Source organism: Protopterus annectens, chromosome 16.part0, assembly GCF_019279795.1.
Source record: "Protopterus annectens isolate FY-2018-M chromosome 16.part0, PAN1.0, whole genome shotgun sequence".
Classification (NCBI taxonomy): Eukaryota; Metazoa; Chordata; order Ceratodontiformes; family Protopteridae; genus Protopterus; species Protopterus annectens.
The window spans coordinates 359,758,345-359,776,280 of record NC_056750.1 but is presented as its reverse complement, the minus strand read 5'-3'; the positions used below and the strand labels follow the sequence as shown (position 1 = coordinate 359,776,280).

The following is a 17,936-nucleotide window of genomic DNA, read 5'->3' as shown; positions in this document are numbered from 1 at the left end:
GTAGCTATAAATATAGAAGTACTGGGGGGGAAGGTGAGATTAGGGGGTAGGGTAGGGGAGTGGAGTGAGCCCGTAGGACGAACGGAGCGGGCTAAGCTACAAAGTGGAGTTCCAGGAGCCAATCTGTTGTTCAGTGAGACTGTGCACTAAATAGTTTCCTTTGGTGAGTAACACCTTTTTTGGAGATTTTTGTTACATGTACTGCTAAGGTCAGTCCTCCCAATAACTGAGATAGAGGCAGAGATTCAAGGACTTCCTAGTGGGATTGTATTGATAGCTTATGCTGGTAGGCTGGTTTTGTTTAAAAAGGTAAGTCGGAGCCCAGAGTTGCGCTTTGAGTGCACAGGGAGAGTTTTAAGCCCGGTGTTCGTCTGTCATCTAGTGGCCAATGGGAGGAAATGCCAAATCACTAGGATATTTCTTAAAGGAACCTAAGAGAAAATAAGATGTAAGTAGTGGGGAACAACCTCGGAGTAGGTCCGCGAGTGTGCTGGCCCTGATACCATCCACTATGACAACTGATTAAACTTACATTGAGTAATATCATTATACAGAGACGCTGTAGGTTGAATCCTACACTGTAAGGCTGAGAGGATGCATCCTGGTTTTCCCCACGTAGTTCAGCTTGGTATGTTTAAAAGCAGATGGGGGTGGCCTGGTTTTCTATGCAGAGCTTCCAAGATTGAGCAATATCACTGTACAGAGATGCTGTAGGTTGAATTCCTACACTGTAAGGCTGAGAGGATGTGTCCTGGTTTTCCCCACGTAGTTCAGCTTGGTATGTTTAAAAGCAGATGGGGGACCTGGTTTACTATGCAGAGCTTCCAAGATTGAGCAATATCACTATACAGAGATGCTGTAGGTTGAATCTTACACTGTAAGGCTGAGAGGATGCGTCCTGGTTTTCCCCACGTAGTTCAGCTTGGTATGTTTAAAAGGGGGGGGCCTGGTTTACTATGCAGAGCTTCCAAGGGACAGCAACCACACGGGCGACCTGAAGTCATCTTGATTAGGGAGGTAGGATTTTCCCAAGCACCTTTGTCCTCCTCAACACACTTCTAACACCTGCTGCCTACCTGAGGAAAAATTCATTGGAGTCTGCCTGGGGTACAAGAACACCCAAAGATCCCAAATCCTACAGACTCCACTGCATATCTAGGAGGCTCACGTATATCTCCACATTGTTTCCTTGTGAATTTCCCATCCATTATCACTTCTCAATCCCCCCAAATCTCCTACAACTGACCCCCATAGTTATCATGTAACATTTTTGACTAATAACTATTTCCCCAATTAACAGCAGCCTGTGGTCCTGACTCCACCAAAAACTCCATCAATGTTGGTCTCCTGCCCCGAATCCCCCATTCCCCTCTTTCTGCCTACACTATGACATCAATCCTTGACGGGGAAGACAATCTCTAGCTTGCAGTCCAAACAAACTCCTGGCCACCTCCCATTCCACCACCTTTGCCCTTCCAACCACATGTTCCCAACACTTTGGTTCCCCTGCCAGTCCTCCCCAATAAATTCCAGCCCACCTTCTCATTGTTTGTATCCCCAATTGCTGTCATCCCCATCAGAAGAATCCCCTCCACTTCCATGGTGGTGCATCTCCCAGAATGCCCTCCACTACCCTATGAATATAATACTCGGCATGGTCATTGCCACTCTCCCCAAGGCTGTGCGTCCAAAATCCCAGTCTCATCCCACCTGTCAAGCCTCCCCCATCCCACCACCTTCCCTTTCACCTTGAAGTATAGTTCTGTGCTTGTGCCATGCATAGGTGCCTCGACCATGTCATCCCAAGACACCCCTCCAAATCAGGCAATTCCAAAATGCCTTGCACCACTGGAAGAATCAGCCTATCCCATTTGACTCTTGCCATCCTGCCCTCCCAGACAAATTCCAGCAGCTCCTCATCAGTTGCCATCCACAACTGCACCCTGGTTGTAAAAATATGCCTTACTTGTGTACAAAACCAAAGGGACCAAAAATTACCTAACTGCCTGTATCCTGCCATCCACATCCATCAACAGAGCCTCCAGCCTGACAGCTCTTGAACTATATTTTGTCTTGTCTCCTCCACATATCCTCACTTGCCACACCACAAGCTCTTCCAATCCATACTCCCAAGCACTTCATCCCATCATGTCCCCACAAATATGGATACTGCTGAACCAGTCCATGCATGGGCACATAATTCACAGACATCTCTCCCATTTTAGTCTCACCAGTTTTGCGTCCTGAAAAGACGCAAAACTGCCTCAAAATGTTCCACAACACTGAAATGTCTGCCCTTAGTCCCATCAGGTGCAAAACAATATCTGCAAACAGAGACAGCCCCTGTTGACCACCACACCAACTATATACTTGAACCTCTGAGCCCCCCCCCCACTTTCTTTGCCAACGGCTCCAAACACAATGCAAATAACATAGGGGAAAGTAGACACCCCTACCCAAACAGAAATCATCAGAGAGGGACCCACCCACTCCAATTTTCGTCTCTGATGCCTCACATATCCTCCTAATCCAACCCCACAGTTCTGTCAGGGAATGCAAATACCTTCATTGCTTTTATATGAAATTTGTAAACCATAGTCACTAAAGTACATATAGCGGATAGTCATAGATTCATAAGTGTGTAATAGACTAATGAAAACAAGGGCCGTTTTAAAGATAGCCATGCATCCCAAATCTCTGATGAGTTATGGTACCCTTAATAATTGTAAGCAGGGGCTTTTGAGAGGAAACATTTACAAGCAGGGTCTTTGGAGATGAAAACTGTTACAAGCCTGTCTGTGTCACTTAGAGACACAATTACCAAACCAGGGATAAATTCATCAGATGAGATTGTTAAGGATATTTCATGAGTAGCATAGCCACAGGTAAGAACTCTTGAGTGGGAGCCTCAATGATGAACTTATGAAAGTATTTATAATCCTTAGACCCAAAATATTCACATATCTACCTTGTTTTATTTGGGGGGGGGGTTATTTTTACTATTATTGTTTAATGTTGCAAAAATATTCTACCTAGTTCTCAGAAATATTAAATTCAAAATAGTGCTGTGCCCTAAAGGACAGAAATGTATGAGATGCTTGTCTTGTCACAGTCCATTAATCTATGAAAAAATTAGAAAAGACTGGCTCCTCATTATTTAGCATTCCTCTGTGTGCTGTAGATTTCTGAATACAGGCCACTGCATTTGCTGGAAAAAATAGCAAGCATAAAACATAGTTTTCTGTTCTTGCTTTCCTTTTTAATCAGTAAAAGTCTAAAAAGCCACTGTAAATGAAATACTGCGTATTTTATCGCTAACCAGAAACTTGACAGCTTTCACACTAATGTTGAACTCCTGGTATTTCTTTTTGTGTAAAATGTACAGTTTTTGTCAGTGTTTGGAAATGGTTTATTTTTGTATATTTTGCCCATTTACAAGATATATTTTAAATACAGTACCAGCCATTCTTTCTTGCTTTACCATCCTTTGTTGAACTTACTCAAATTTACTGAGATATGCATGAATTACTTTTATGGCTTGTTTTCCTTATTTGCACAATTGCTATCTTCTGTATAGGAAACGTCACCTGGATATTGTATGTTAATATGCCAAACCAGTTTTGTAGTTGTCTGTGCAATCATTTTTAAAGGTGTTTACATTTAAGGTATATAAAGCATGTTATGTTTTTCATTACCAAAATGCATACAAAACAAGGCATCTGTCATAAAAGAAGTCTTTTGAATGCAGTTTCTGCTGAATAACATTGTATTTATGATGCAAAATGGATATGTTTAAGTACTGCTGCTGAAAATGAAGATGTTTAACAGGGTTCTTAGAACTTGTTGATATCAGAGTGCAAAGAAACACTGATGACAATACCGATGTGAATGTAGATGCTTTGATATGCATTGAGTATTAGTAGGAATGTCTATCGGTGCCCTAATCTGTATGTTTGACATACATAAATTTTTTCCTAGGCTACAAATATGCACACAAACACATACACACACACATACATGGATATGGATATACAAAGTAGATAAAGCAGCCCCTGCAAGTGCAACAACTGCACGGCTCCAAAAGTCCTTATAGCAGTAGAAAACATTGAGTGCCAGCAGACTGAAGCATAAACCATTTATTAGCTCAAAAGAATAATAAAATAGAGACAAAACAGACCGGTTTTGGCTGTAAATATTACAAAGCCTTTTTCAGTGAAGTAAAGACATATACACACTTGTTCTCCTTTTTATAGGCAACCATTAGATGAGGCTCCAAATTAGTAAATTAATTAACCATACCAATTAGAGGTATTCATTAAGCCCTGGTGAAAATAAAGCCCCCAGTTTGATAATCCATTTCTTCTCTTTATTGTTTAAAATCTGATGCCAACCTGATTTATTTGTTCTCTGTCCAATAATTCTATCACAGTAAAAGTAAAGAATGCATTCTTGTGTACCTCATTATGTTTATATAAAGCATCCATGAGCTTTTTCTGTCTGTCACTTAGATGTTCAGAAATTCTGAATTTTAAAGGCCTGGGCATTTGTCCCACATAAAATGCAGCGCAGGTCCAGGTAACCAAATAAATCACCCAGTCCGTCTGACAGTTTGCAAAAAAGAAAATATCAAATACTTGCCCATTATTTTTGCTGCTGAACTGGCATGTCTTCATCACCCTTCTGCAGTGAGTGCAATGGCCACAGGGAAAACATCCCTTAAGTTGGTCTCCCATGAGAGTGGTTTGTATAGAATCACCTTTACATCTCCAACCATGTTTGTAATGACTTAAAAATGGACCCAAATGTTTGCCTCTCCTGAAGGAGAAATGACATCTGTCATCCAAAATCTCACATAGTTTGGTATCTGCTAAGAGTATGTTCCAATGTCTTTGGACACTGTTAAGTAGGACATTAGTGTTCCTTCCATACGTAGTGACCAGTTGGGCAGTTGGATCTTTGTCCATAGTCTTATCCCTGTATGTTAAGAGATCCTGCCTATCACAATTCACCACCCAATGTCTAGCCTGAAAGATGTTCCCCATTTTGTAGCCCCTATTCCTGAATCTAGTGGTAAGGTCTTCTTGATGTACCTGATAGGTAGCATCATTTGAGCATATGCGTTTCATATGCAAAAAATGTGATTTGGAGATGTTTTTGCATATATGTGGAGGGCAAAAGCTGGTAGCATGGAGAAGGGAGTTATATTGGGAGTATTTACGATACACTTCTGATAAAGTATGATCATTGTTCCTAATGACTAAAACATTCATAAAAGTGATCCTGTTAGTATCGTAGGTGATGGTAAATTGTATACCCCATTTGTTGTCAATTAAATATACAACAAACTCCATAAGATAATCCGGGTCCGATCTCCATACTAACCAGCAGTCATCCAAGTATCTTCTCCAAATATCAATCTCATCTAGATAGATGTTATATGTGTTGTCATAGATGAGCTGTTCCTCAATGTGGGCCATGAATAAGTCAGCGTATATGGGAGCAAATGAAGCTCCCATAGCAGTGGCTTGTATTTGTAAGTAGCATTTGTTCTGGTAGTAGTACATGTTCTTAGTAAGGACGTGTTCCGCAAGGCAAAGTAAAAAAGTATTGAATCCCAGTTGGTACAACTATGACTTGTATAACCAGTATTCTAGTGCTTCCAGGCCCGCCCAATGAGGGATGTTAGTGTACAATGCAGAAACATCTAGGGTGCAAAGCAACCACCCTGGTTCAAGTTGTATCTCCGAAATAACTTTAAGGAATTCCCTAGTGTCTTGGATACGGGCCCTAACCCATTTGAGAAGTGGTTTGAGATGCTGTGTCAGAAAGTGGGATAATGGTTCAGTGATAGAACCCCTACCTGAAACTATAGGTCTACCAGGTAGATTTTCCAAGTTCTTGTGTATTTTAGATGGAAAATATATATACTGACTGGAAGAGTTGGGCACCGTGAGGTGATGCAATGTGTTGTCCGTAATGATTCCCTCATTCTTGGTGGATGCCAAAAACTAATTGATTTGTTTCTTGAAGCCAGGAGTTGGGTCCAATTTCATATGGATATAATAACAACTGTCAGTTAGCTGTCTTATAGCTTCTGTTTTGTATTGGGTCCAATCCTGTACCACCACTGCCCCGCCTTTATCTGCAGGCAAAATTGTTAAATCATGGTTTGTTTCTAGTTCATGGATAGCATCCATGTTGGTATTTGACAGATTGTTTGATTTGGCACCCAACGCCCTAAAGTTAAAATGCAGATCTTTGTGAATGCAATTTTGAAACATTAACACATTATGATGCATTGGTGACATGAAATTTAATTTGTGGTATATGAATCCATCCTGCGAGTCAGTATTAGGTGCTGTCTGAAAAAAATAATCTGAAGTTAAGTAATCTACAAAATGAGGTAATATCTTGTGCAAATGTATCTTCAGACACATAAAAGCCAGGTATAAAATTAAGACCTGTATTCAAAATTTTAACTTGGGTGGGTGCCATCAGTTTCAACAATCCCTCCATATTGTCCACCATTGTGATGTTTCCTGCCCCCTCTCCTTTGCCTGGCCCTAAAGGTATCGGTGCATTGCTTCTTTTGGAGGCTGGGGAATCTGGGGCATGCTGTGCAACAGGCTCTAAACCTGACGAGGACTCACCAGAAGTATCATAACTGGATGAGGAAGGCTTTTTTAAAATGGACCTTGGTCTTTTCCTTTTAACCACCTTCCTATGGGTTTGCTCGAACCTGACGTGCTTATTGCTAGAAAAAGGATGCCCACCCTCATAGTTATCTAGAACCCTATGGAACTTTCTCATTTTTCTGTCTTTCAATTGCTGCTGCAGGGTTAGCAAATCCTGGCTAATCTTCCTAAGACCAGTGTTGTAGGTTTTCTGTCCTTCAAATTTCTGATCCACTTAAAGAAATCCCAATCCCTCCGAGCTACATGCTTTAGGGACCTAAACCTTGTCACCACATTAAACAGAACATGCCAGAGGGATAGATTCCTATCCCAGAGACTTCTCATACTCTGGAATAAACTACCTATCTATATCAAACAAAGCTCCTCATTAGCACTCTTCAAGAAAAATCTTGATGATTGGATGGGAAATAGGAAATTCACCCTGGGGATCACCTCTGTGGCTCTGCTCGACAGTGTCACAGGAAAATAATTTTCTTGGGTGGCAAAAGCCAGGGTACCTTTTTGGCTGGGCTTGTATAGGCTCCAGGGCCGATAGCCTAGTACCTACCTATGAACACATTTGTGTGATTTCTGATATATCTTTATCAGTAGTTCTCTCATAATGAGAGGCTAAGGTTTCCACAAAACCCATGGAAGCTCTTTGTTGAGCCACAGCCCATTGTTCTGTAAAAGTGGTGTCAATATTTTGAACTAATGGCTGTATACGTACCCTCAGCACCCGTGGTGAAATGCCCTTGGTTAGATATGCCTTGAAAAGCTTAGAATGCCATACGTTGGTCTGAAGGGACCTCATACACTTGTTTAGTTTGCAGAACTGTGCTTCACATGTATTTTCCAAAACCAAATCCTCAGGCCCATTTTGATTAACTATGTTGCCAAGGCAAAATATGGCCAAATCATCCCTGTATGAGGATAAACCCTGCAGCAGGTTAGTATGATCCATTGGTGGTCAATAATCAGCACTTAAAATAAATTCTATTTATCCCCTATACTAACACCAGGTGTTGGAACTATGAATATATGATAAATACCCCAATTGGAGTATTCAGAAAGCCTAAACTTGATCCAGTGGTCAAGAAAAATTCCTGCACTATTATTTCAAAATTCTTGTCATATAAATATTAAATCATATAATTAATTAAGCAATGGGCAACCCTTACAGCAATGCTATGTTCATGTACTAATCCAATAAGAAATGGTCGAGTGTGGACAATATTACCCCCTGCTCCTCAATGAGCTTGTTTAAGCAGTGCTACATCTCAACGCTCAGTTTAACTACTGTGAACTACTCCAATCAGTAACTCTGCAGTTATAAAGTGTTTATATAAATATCCAACATTTATTGAGACTTAGGACAATATTAGCCCCTGCTATTGAATCACTCAAAAGACCACTGACCTTTATTCTTAAGCAGTGCTAAGCCCATAGTCTGCATATCCATGATCTCCACCATAGTCAATCATGAACTATAATAGCCCTTGCCATTCATAAACATTTGTTACCATCCAAAAGAAGTCAGACCATGGATCAAGAAAGGCTGATGAAAGTCATATGTCCAACATCTAAATGGGTATTAATAGTAATAATGAAATTGGCCCTGCCAATGTAAATATACTTCCTGCCAAGGATTTTTACCCTTTGGTATAGCTCATCTGTGATAAGGAAAACATTTTTTAATTTTTAGTTTTAATGATAAGGTCCCAGAGGTTGGGTCAAAACCCAACTAAGGAATCTTGTTATGATATGCAAAGATGTTCCCAGAATAATATATAAATGTAATATTAGGTGTAGGCTCATAAACACCATGAAATGAAAAATAATTATATAAAATACACAGAAAAAAAGATGAATGACTTCCAAAAGGTGTAACAATTATAAACCAATAATGCAGGTTCACAAATCCACAGTCCCAAAGCACAATTAGTGCTGGAGTTAATAGCTAGTATATATTACAATAAGTCATAAATATTGCTGTAAATATGTTATAAATCCTGTCCTGAACAGTTAAACACTACTGGCTATATAAGTATTATAATCCTACCACAAATATGTTCATACAATCAAAATTATCCCAACAGCAGTTAAACTAATCCACATACTAATGAAGTCCAATTTAATACATGAGGATAAGAAAAATGATCCCAAGTAAAAATATATATGGTCTGATTAACTCAAAAACGAATTTGTGAAAAGAATCATAATTTACTTAAATGCCCATAGCGAAACAGATTTCATACTTCAGCTTCAAAAGCAAGTATAAAGTTCTGAAACTGTAAATCCAAACCCAATACGATATTTGGCAACAGTATACTGCTGATTCCGCCATTAGCTGTTCGTAAATTGAGTCCCCAATGTTCCTCCTGTACTAAAAAATGAACTATAACCAAGTCCAACAAGATGGTGACTGAAGAAATGTCCACTGAAGAATGTATCGCTTTCTTTTCTGAAGAAATGTCAAGCAGAGGTCTTTATTTTGCCTCTGAAGAAATGTCACTGAAGTAGACCAGACAAACTCAGTATTGCTGTATCTGTTATTCTTTATTTGTCTCAGAACAAATTCTTGCCAAACAGTTAATTCTATCAGAGCTATTTCAATTCTATTATAACACAGCTAGACAGATGAATAGACTAAGGCATGCTTAGTTTAAAACGTCACCCCTGAATGAAACATACTGTCCAGTTTATATACTCTTTTCAACCAATGTTATTTTTTATGTCTTTGTGACTTGTTCTTCTGGTTTCTGTCTGTGTCATGAAATAGTCCATGGTTATTTCATGCCCTTTTATGGTCCTTGCTGTATCTGAAGACTTCACAAAAGTTTCTCCATGTCATCTTTGTGTCACTTGACCTGTCTACATTTTATTTATTTAATTCTGCATCTGAAAGCCAAGAAAGTCAACTTCCTTTTTTTCTATAACAGGATGCATTTACAGTATCGCCCACGGTTATATGTTCTTAATATCTAAGCTGAACATAACTGTTCTTGCAAAGCAAGCATATTATTTTGAAAACTGTTGTTTGGCCTTGCACATTTCCTTTCACTGTACACACAGTATATTGGGGAAAAGCATTTTCATTTACACAATATCTATTATTTCCCACTTCATTTTATTTAATACCCATGAAAATTGTAAGACAATTTACAACAAAATATGATCTTTAGTACTTTGAATCCCTTGGTCTGTTGCAACATACGAATCCCTTACATTCAATGCTATTTTTTAAAGAATGTTACATTACCAACAACTGTTACTTGATTAATACTTTTATTAAAACAAATCTTATAATGACGATAAGAGCAATTAATGCGGAAATTATAGTACCCCACCTAGACACATAGCCATTATTACTTATATATTTTTAACTGTTTTTATGCTTCCTTAAACAAGTTGTCAGTCTTGCAGTTACACACAAGCATTTCAAAATTTTGTCAAGTTAACCCTTGCTTTACAAGGCAAAACCTTGTATTAGAAACAAGCATATTTCTTTTGCATTGCATAATTTTATTATTGCTTTGGGAAGCTGGAACTGTTAGTCTGTTGAACTAACATAGTAAGTAGTAGGGATCCCTCTGCAATATTAACTGCTGGTAACAGATGTATGGTCACAGTCACTGGCCAAGGCTCGCCACTGAAGAAATGTCCACTGAAGAATGTATCTCTTTCTTTTCTGAAGAAATGTCAAGCAGAAGTCTTTATTTTGCCTCTGAAGAAATGTCACTGAAGTAGACCAGACAAACTCCATACTGCTGTATCTGTTATTCTTTATTTGTCTCAGAACAAATTCTTGCCAAACAGTTCATTCTGTCAGAGCTGCTTCAATTCTATTATAACACAGCTAGACAGATGAATAGACTAAGGCACGCTTAGTCTAAAATGTCACCCCTGAATGAAACATACTGTCCAGTTTATATACTCTTTTCAACCAATGTTATTTTTAATGTCCTTGTGACTTGTTCTTATGGTTTCTGTCTGTGTCATGAAAAAGCCCATGGTTATTTCATGCCCTTTTTTGGTCCCTGCTGTATCTGAAGACTTCACAAAAGTTTCTCCATGTCATCCTTGTGTCACTTGACCTGTCCACATTTTATTTATTTAATTCTGCATCAGAAAGCTAAGAAAGTCAACTTCCTTTTTTTCTATAACAGGATGCATTTACAGTATTGTCCACAGCTATATGTTATTAATATCTAAGCTGAACATAACTGTTCTTGCAAAGCAAGCATATTATTTTGAAAACTGCTGTTTGGCCTTGCACATTTCCTTTCACTGTACACACAGTCTATTGGGAAAAAGCATTTTAATGTACACAATATCTATCAGTGACCATTCGGCCCTTGTATATTTACTTATTCATGTATATTTCACAAAGTTGAAGCAAAATACGTTCCCCGAGAGTATTAATCCAAAATATATCTTGCATCAGAGTTGTTCCAGTACAATATGTTAGCCTTTCACCAAAATTATACAAAAGTCTCAAACACGCGCCCCACAATGAGCAATAACTATTCCATAAAATGGCAGCCAGTGCTTCCGAGAGTACAAAACAGTTTAAATCAGCTTGACAAGCAAAAAAGTAAAGTCAAAGTGGATTCCCTGATGTAAATGAACCCACCTTTTGTTGATTCTCAAGAAGTCTTTAGGTAGAAAAGCTGTATACTTTATAATGCATACTGTTCAAATGTCCAGTGTGACTTGCAAAAAGCCCTTTGTATGCCCAAAAGAGTATAATGAATGTCACTTGTAGAGTTATAATTGAAGTACAAACTCCTTTAACACATGCCCCTAGTAAGCATAAACTGATCCAAAAATTGGCGCCCAATGATTCCAAGAGTCCAAAACAGTTTTAAACAGCTTAGAAAGCAAAAAATATGGAATCAAAAGTGGATTCCCTGATGTTAACGAGCCCACCTTTTATTAGTTGCCAATAAAGAAGGCTCTGTAATTTTTATAGCTGAAACCGGTCTGTCTCTTTTTTTATTATGCTTTTGAGCTAATGGTTTAAGCTACAAGTCTGCTGGCTCTCAATGCTTTCCATGGATATACAAATCCAAATAAGTATCCTGTTCACCCAAACCAATATGCAAAAACATAATAAAACTGAGTCTGTGTGGCATCCAAGATCCTGTGTTCTTAAGTAAAAAATATGCAATTCTGACTAATTTTGTTTTCTTGATTTGCAGAGGCATTTTCTACCAGGGATATCTTTGTTCAAAATGTGGCACAGGAGCCCATAAAGAATGTTTAGAAAGTATACCGCAGTGCAAAATAAGTAAGTTGGTTTGAACCACTTATTTTTATTAGTGAGATTTGTAGCTCACTTATACAGGAGTTTGTTGTTCTTATACAGATACATTCACTATGTTTTTTTTTATGAATGCTTAACATTTTATTTGTTCCAGTAGCTAAAAAAGAAACAAAAATAAACTATTTTTTTGCTTTACTGGCACTGAGTTGTTTAATGAAAGTCACACCCCTAAATTCATTCTTTTAAGTACCTTTCTCATAGTCTGTTAAGACAGTCATGGTTTAGTTAAAGAAATAGGCAGAATACCGAAAAAGAGGAAGTAGTATGCACCTAGTTCCTTTCACTTACAGTCTGCCATTGGCCTGCACAGGAAGCATCTCAGGACGATCATCATTAGGTGCAACGTTACAAACATGATAAAGAAAAAAGTGAATAAATATCTATTTTCTAGATGTAAAATTGCCCTGTGTATATTTGCATTAGTTTTTCTTAATTTCTACACATCCTTGTTGCATATAATGACAGCCTGTCATTAATCAACATGCCATCCTGTTTCCATCAGAGAACTGTCATCTACATCAAGCACCTTATTCCTCTGTGGCACTGTGATCCTAATTGTGCTATTGCTCCTTTCCACTTGAACTCCTCTAATGCCATTTGCTTTGTGCTTGACAACTTAACATGGCTAAAGTGATTGCAGAATTCTGCAGCCAGGAATTTTGGTAGAGTTTCTTTATACATTAATATTAACCCTGTGTAGTAAGGTTTGCGCTCATGCTGGTCACTGTTAAAGATCTATTCTAACTTTCTGTATCCCACACAGTCTGAGGCCTGTCTTTTTTGCAAGAACTCTTGGTCCCCTGCTGCTTAGTTGCTGCCCTGCCCCAAACCTTTCCTAAACCTCAGGTAGGCTTTCTGTCATCTTCATAGCCCTAGCTGTGGAATTAACTGTCTTCCCTGATATGGGTATGCAGAGCTAAGGCCTCCTCCTGAAGGTCCCTAAAACTCCTTAATTTGATAGGCTCATACAGGTCTAGCAAGTCATTGAGGAGGTTAGCCGTATTTCTCAACTGGCACTGCCTGGTTAAGTTACTTACTCACATTCACACAGTAGGCTAATGGAGTAAGTAACTTAACCAGACAGTGCTACAGGAAGATGATTGTTAACAGCTAATTGCTTTGTCCATACTAACTGCCAGACACAGTTATCTGACCATGAATCAAATGTGAACCATAAGAGTGTCAAATCTTAACCACATGGCATTAGTCAGAATTGGAATTTTTAGGAGAGAGTCTGTTTTTTGGCTCTCATATGTTTAAATTAAATTTTTTGTTTAGTTACTAAATTTTTATGCAGAATTTTATGTTGTATATTAAGTTAAAATTATATGTTCCATGTTGTGCTTAGAATAAAGAAAAATAAGCACTGTTTTCTTATTTGTTGCATTAAATATGTAAGCTTGTGTGTATTTATATTACTGGGTTATATAAGGTAATGAATATATATGATTTTGCAACTGGCGTTAGAACTTGGTTGATAACTAAATATAACTCGTAATGTCAAGCATCACTAACATTTAACCATTTTGTACAAACTCCTTATATCTATATATATATATATATATATATATATATAGAGAGAGAGAGAGAGCAGAACACTGTACTTTTAATTACCCAGTGCCTACTTTCCCTTATACTGTTTCTCATTTGGAAAGTATGCACATCTTTTGTTGTGTGTTCTCTTTCTATTGTTCATTAACTAGGCTTTTTTATACCTGTTCTGATGCTGTAATTTAGCAGATTATATTAAGAGACGTGAACCTGATTTTATCAGATGTAAGATCACAGTGGCACTTTCTGTATGCATAATATCTGGGAGCTGCTGCAGCTTAGAAAGCTGGCCTATCCCTTTGCCTTGATGCTTTTGTCCTGGATTAATTAAACAGCAACTTGAATGAGGCTAAATTATTGAGTGGTTCATTTGCTAAGGGCTATTTATTTTTTATGTAACCTGCAATTTTGGAAGAAATGGTGATGAGCTATATAATTTACAGAAAGAGATTATAATATTCTTTGTGTATGCTGGACAAGCAGCTTGGACAGAATCAGAAGATAGAGTTTGGGACAAGATCTGCACTAGATTATTTTATGGAATGACTAACTACAAATTGTTCTAGAGCAAAATAATTGTGTACACTGCAGACAGAATTAAAATGCAGGTGTGCTAAAGATGCACACACATTGAAAACAAGAAAAAGTAGCTGAGGAAACAAATACATTTAAACATTAGTGAAGAAGGTGAAGCGAAATCAATAGAACAAGGCAGACCATTTTAAATTTGAGAGAAACTTCACTGTGTTTTCTGTCATGTGTAAAATTGCATGACTGTAACATTCTCAGCTAGTTTATTGAATCCAAGTCTAGAAAAGTGAGAGAGAAAGAAATGTGTAGCTCATTTAAATTGCACATATGATTTAAAAATGCTGAGGGATAAATGAAAGCTAGGATAAAACAAGAGAAATGAATGAGTACTGATTAACAAACTGAAAGTGGGAAAGAACGAACTGCACCAGGTTTCATTACATATTCCATTCATTCTGTAATGTAGGCAACCACACAGAATGTTCCCATTCATCCTTATATTTATACCTTATTCTGGTGATGCAAACCATCAGAACAGATTAAATATGGAAAACTGCAGTGCATAGCTATTACTGACACCTCTGTTTCTCTAACTTTGTAAACTTGACCACCAAAAGCCTCTACAACTACCAGAAAACCAACCTAATTATACCTGCCTAACAAAAAAACTTGCAGTAAACCTTTAAAGAAAATGAAATATCAATAGCTGTGATGGCATAAAAGGCTAAAGCCTTCACTACAATCCAAAATCCAAAAAAAAAGTTCAGTCAGCGGCTCAGGGGTTTATAGGAGTTGGAGAAGAGTGATTCAGAATAGACTGCTCACCTGTCTTTCGGGGAAGAGTATGAGGCACATGCCCAGGGCGTATGGTTCTATGTAAATGCCCATAACAGAGACTGGACACTAAACAGGACCACTGGATTCAAGAGGGGGCAAGGTATTCTTGAGAGAGTTGCAGCACTTGCAGAAGTGAGTGACACTTTCACTGATTCCCATTGCATACTAGCTCTGAGCAGGTTGCTGGGCATGCACCATGGCAGAAGGCCTTAAAAAGAAAAGGCATGTTCCTTTTTATTGGTGACAGCCCTGCAGTAGTAGTCTACTTACTTGCCATCCCCAAGGAGATAATTAGCCATAGGGCTCTCACCAAAGAGAGTGAATGGGACAGTAGGGCAGCCAAGAGGGAGAAATTGATTGGTCAGTGGAGGAGCAGTGCAGAAACAGAGTAAAAAATATGACATTACATAAATGAAACAGTGCTATACAAACTTAAAGTGAACACACAGTAGCAGTCATACTTTTAGTTAGCAGAAAACAACAGAAACATTACCAATCAAAGGCAAGCTGTCTTGGCATGGTAGGATAAAGTCCCAATAATAACAAAGGCAGTAACGTCCCAATAATAACAAAGGCAACCCTAGTTTGCTTAACAGCTGGGGCTTTTGTTCAGTCTCACGTTGAGGGAAGAAAGGAATGGTGAGGCTTTACCTGCTGCCTTCACCCAAGGAAGATCCTGGTATCACAGTGGGGGTGATTTCTGCAAGGGGACAGTGCTTTTGATTACATCATACAAAAGCATGAATGCATATAGCATCAGCCCATTCCTTGCCTAACTTTGTGGATGTTTCATGCACGCACAAAGGAAACAGTAGGGCTTAAAATAAAAATCAACTCCCTACTGTATGCATAATAGATTTCACTTCCAGTTTGCTCAGCTCTCATTCCTGGTAATACATAGGCCATAGATATGTCACCCCTTGGAAAGAATGGGCTCATTTGGAAGTCAGGAAGGCTGAGCTAGATGGTCAGTGAAGAGCTTGGTCCAAAACAGCAAGAAAAATAGGTACAAATCAAAACAGAACTTGCAGCATTTTACTGATAAGAACACCATATATATCCTTTTATTTGGCTAGTCCCCACGAACTTAAGCATACCAGCTTCTTATAAACAACAGTTAAGTGAAATACCAGATTCAGTTACTATAAATTGGAAAAAAAAGTTAATTCCAGGACAAATGGTAAAAAGAATCAATTAAATTTTACTCGCCACACCAAACACTGGGTGTGTATATACAAAATATTTTATTGTAAGAGTCTGTATTTATTTATATAATTGCAGAATTGCCCGCATAAACAAATCAATCTGTTGGACCCATGCCTGACTTTGTGTGACACATGTTTCAGAAGAAAATAGATAAAAGAAATCTTCTACACTCACAACCATCTCCCCAGAGAATTATAAAAACAATCAAGTCACAAGTTGCATCATACTGATAAATATTTGACCTTTCCATCAGTGATTTCACAGTCTTTTAGGGTCACTGTGAGATCACCTCTACTTCTGGCATTCCACTACTTATGAGTAGGGAGTGAAGAGTATCAGAGCTGTCAACAATGATAAGGTGTCAGTGTGACCGATGATTTATGACCTTCAAGCATTTTTGTCACCTCACTTGTAGTAGTGACTTTGCACCCTTGCTCATTCTGAACTTTGTTAGAGTGAGACAAAAAGGCTTGACCAAATAACTCTTATGAAGACGGAATGGACCATCAGTAATGAAATACATGCCACTACCCATACCTTACCATATTTCAAAGAGAAAAGAGGTTTAAGTTTTACTTTTGTCTGATTTCTTAATCTGATTGCATCACAACAGTGTATTAAAGTCAAACATGTTATGCAGAGGTGTGTGTGCATCTTGGTCTGGGTCTCTGTGTGTGTATATAGATGGTGTGTGTTTGTGTATATATATATATATATATATATATATATATATATAGATATATATATGTGTGTATACACACACACACACTCATGTGAGTACAAGTAGATATGCAGGGAAGAGAGAGGGAGCTTGCACTGGACAAACAATTGGTGTTATCCGTCTGGCCCAGACCGCATAATCCTTTATAAACACATTCTATGAACACCTTCAGGAATGCATGGATCATGCAATCCCAAATAAAACCAAGACCCAATCCTCCAAAGGCAGACGTCCTGTCTGGTGGACCCCAGCCATAAACAAACTATGAAAATAGAAGGAGGAAGCTACTACATGATAGAGCAAAATCCCAAAAAGGGAAGGCATCTCTGATCAATATTAGCAAAAAAATACGGGCACTCATAAAATCGTCTAAAGCCAGCTTCGAGAGAAAAATTGCACAGGACACTAAGGATAATCACAAGGCTTTCTTTAGTTATGTTAGGAACCTGGGTGGGAATTCCCAGATATGCTCAGAATTAGTCTAAAATGACAAAAAACACACCAAACCCACAGACATTGCCAACATCCTAGCTGACAGGTTCAGCGCAAACTTCCGCACGAAAAGGGCAAATATCTATCCCAGCAGAGTGCTGCCCCCCTGAGATCTCAGATGCTCAGGTAAGAGCCGCCCTCTCTAAAGCAAAAAACACAGCATCAATGGGACCAGACGGTGTCCCGGGCTGCATCCTACATGAACTCCAAGAAGAGCTAAACCCAAACATAAAACTACTGTTCAATCTCAGCCTTACTACAGGATATGTACCCAAAGAGTGGCGTACAGCAACAGTGGTCCCTCTCCACAAAGGTGGTGCCTCAACGGATCCTGGAAACTATCGCCCCATAAGCCTGACTATCTTGGTCAGCAAAGCTATGGAAAGGATCATCATGGACCTCATAAATAAAGATATTGGGGACCTACAGACACTGGATCCTACCCAGTTCGGCTTTGTTAAGGGCAGATCCTGCCTCTTAAACCTGGTCAATTTCTTTGAAATAGTCACCAAGGCCATTGACAAGGGGAAGGTGGTCCACACAGCCTACCTGGACCTCGCAAAAGCCTTTGATACAATACCCCACTTGGGCATTA

The 17,936-nt window shown here is 38.6% G+C and overlaps 1 protein-coding gene across 1 annotated transcript in view; it reads left to right on the top strand.

Annotated features, from left to right (window-relative positions):
- Positions 1–17,936, top strand: part of VAV2 (vav guanine nucleotide exchange factor 2) — a 3,316,635-nt gene that overhangs the window by 2,815,967 nt on the left and 482,732 nt on the right. Inside the window, exon 18 of the mRNA XM_044058536.1 lies at positions 11,879–11,967. Coding sequence (XP_043914471.1) covers positions 11,879–11,967 — 89 coding nt within the window. The remainder of the gene's footprint in view (positions 1–11,878; positions 11,968–17,936) is intronic.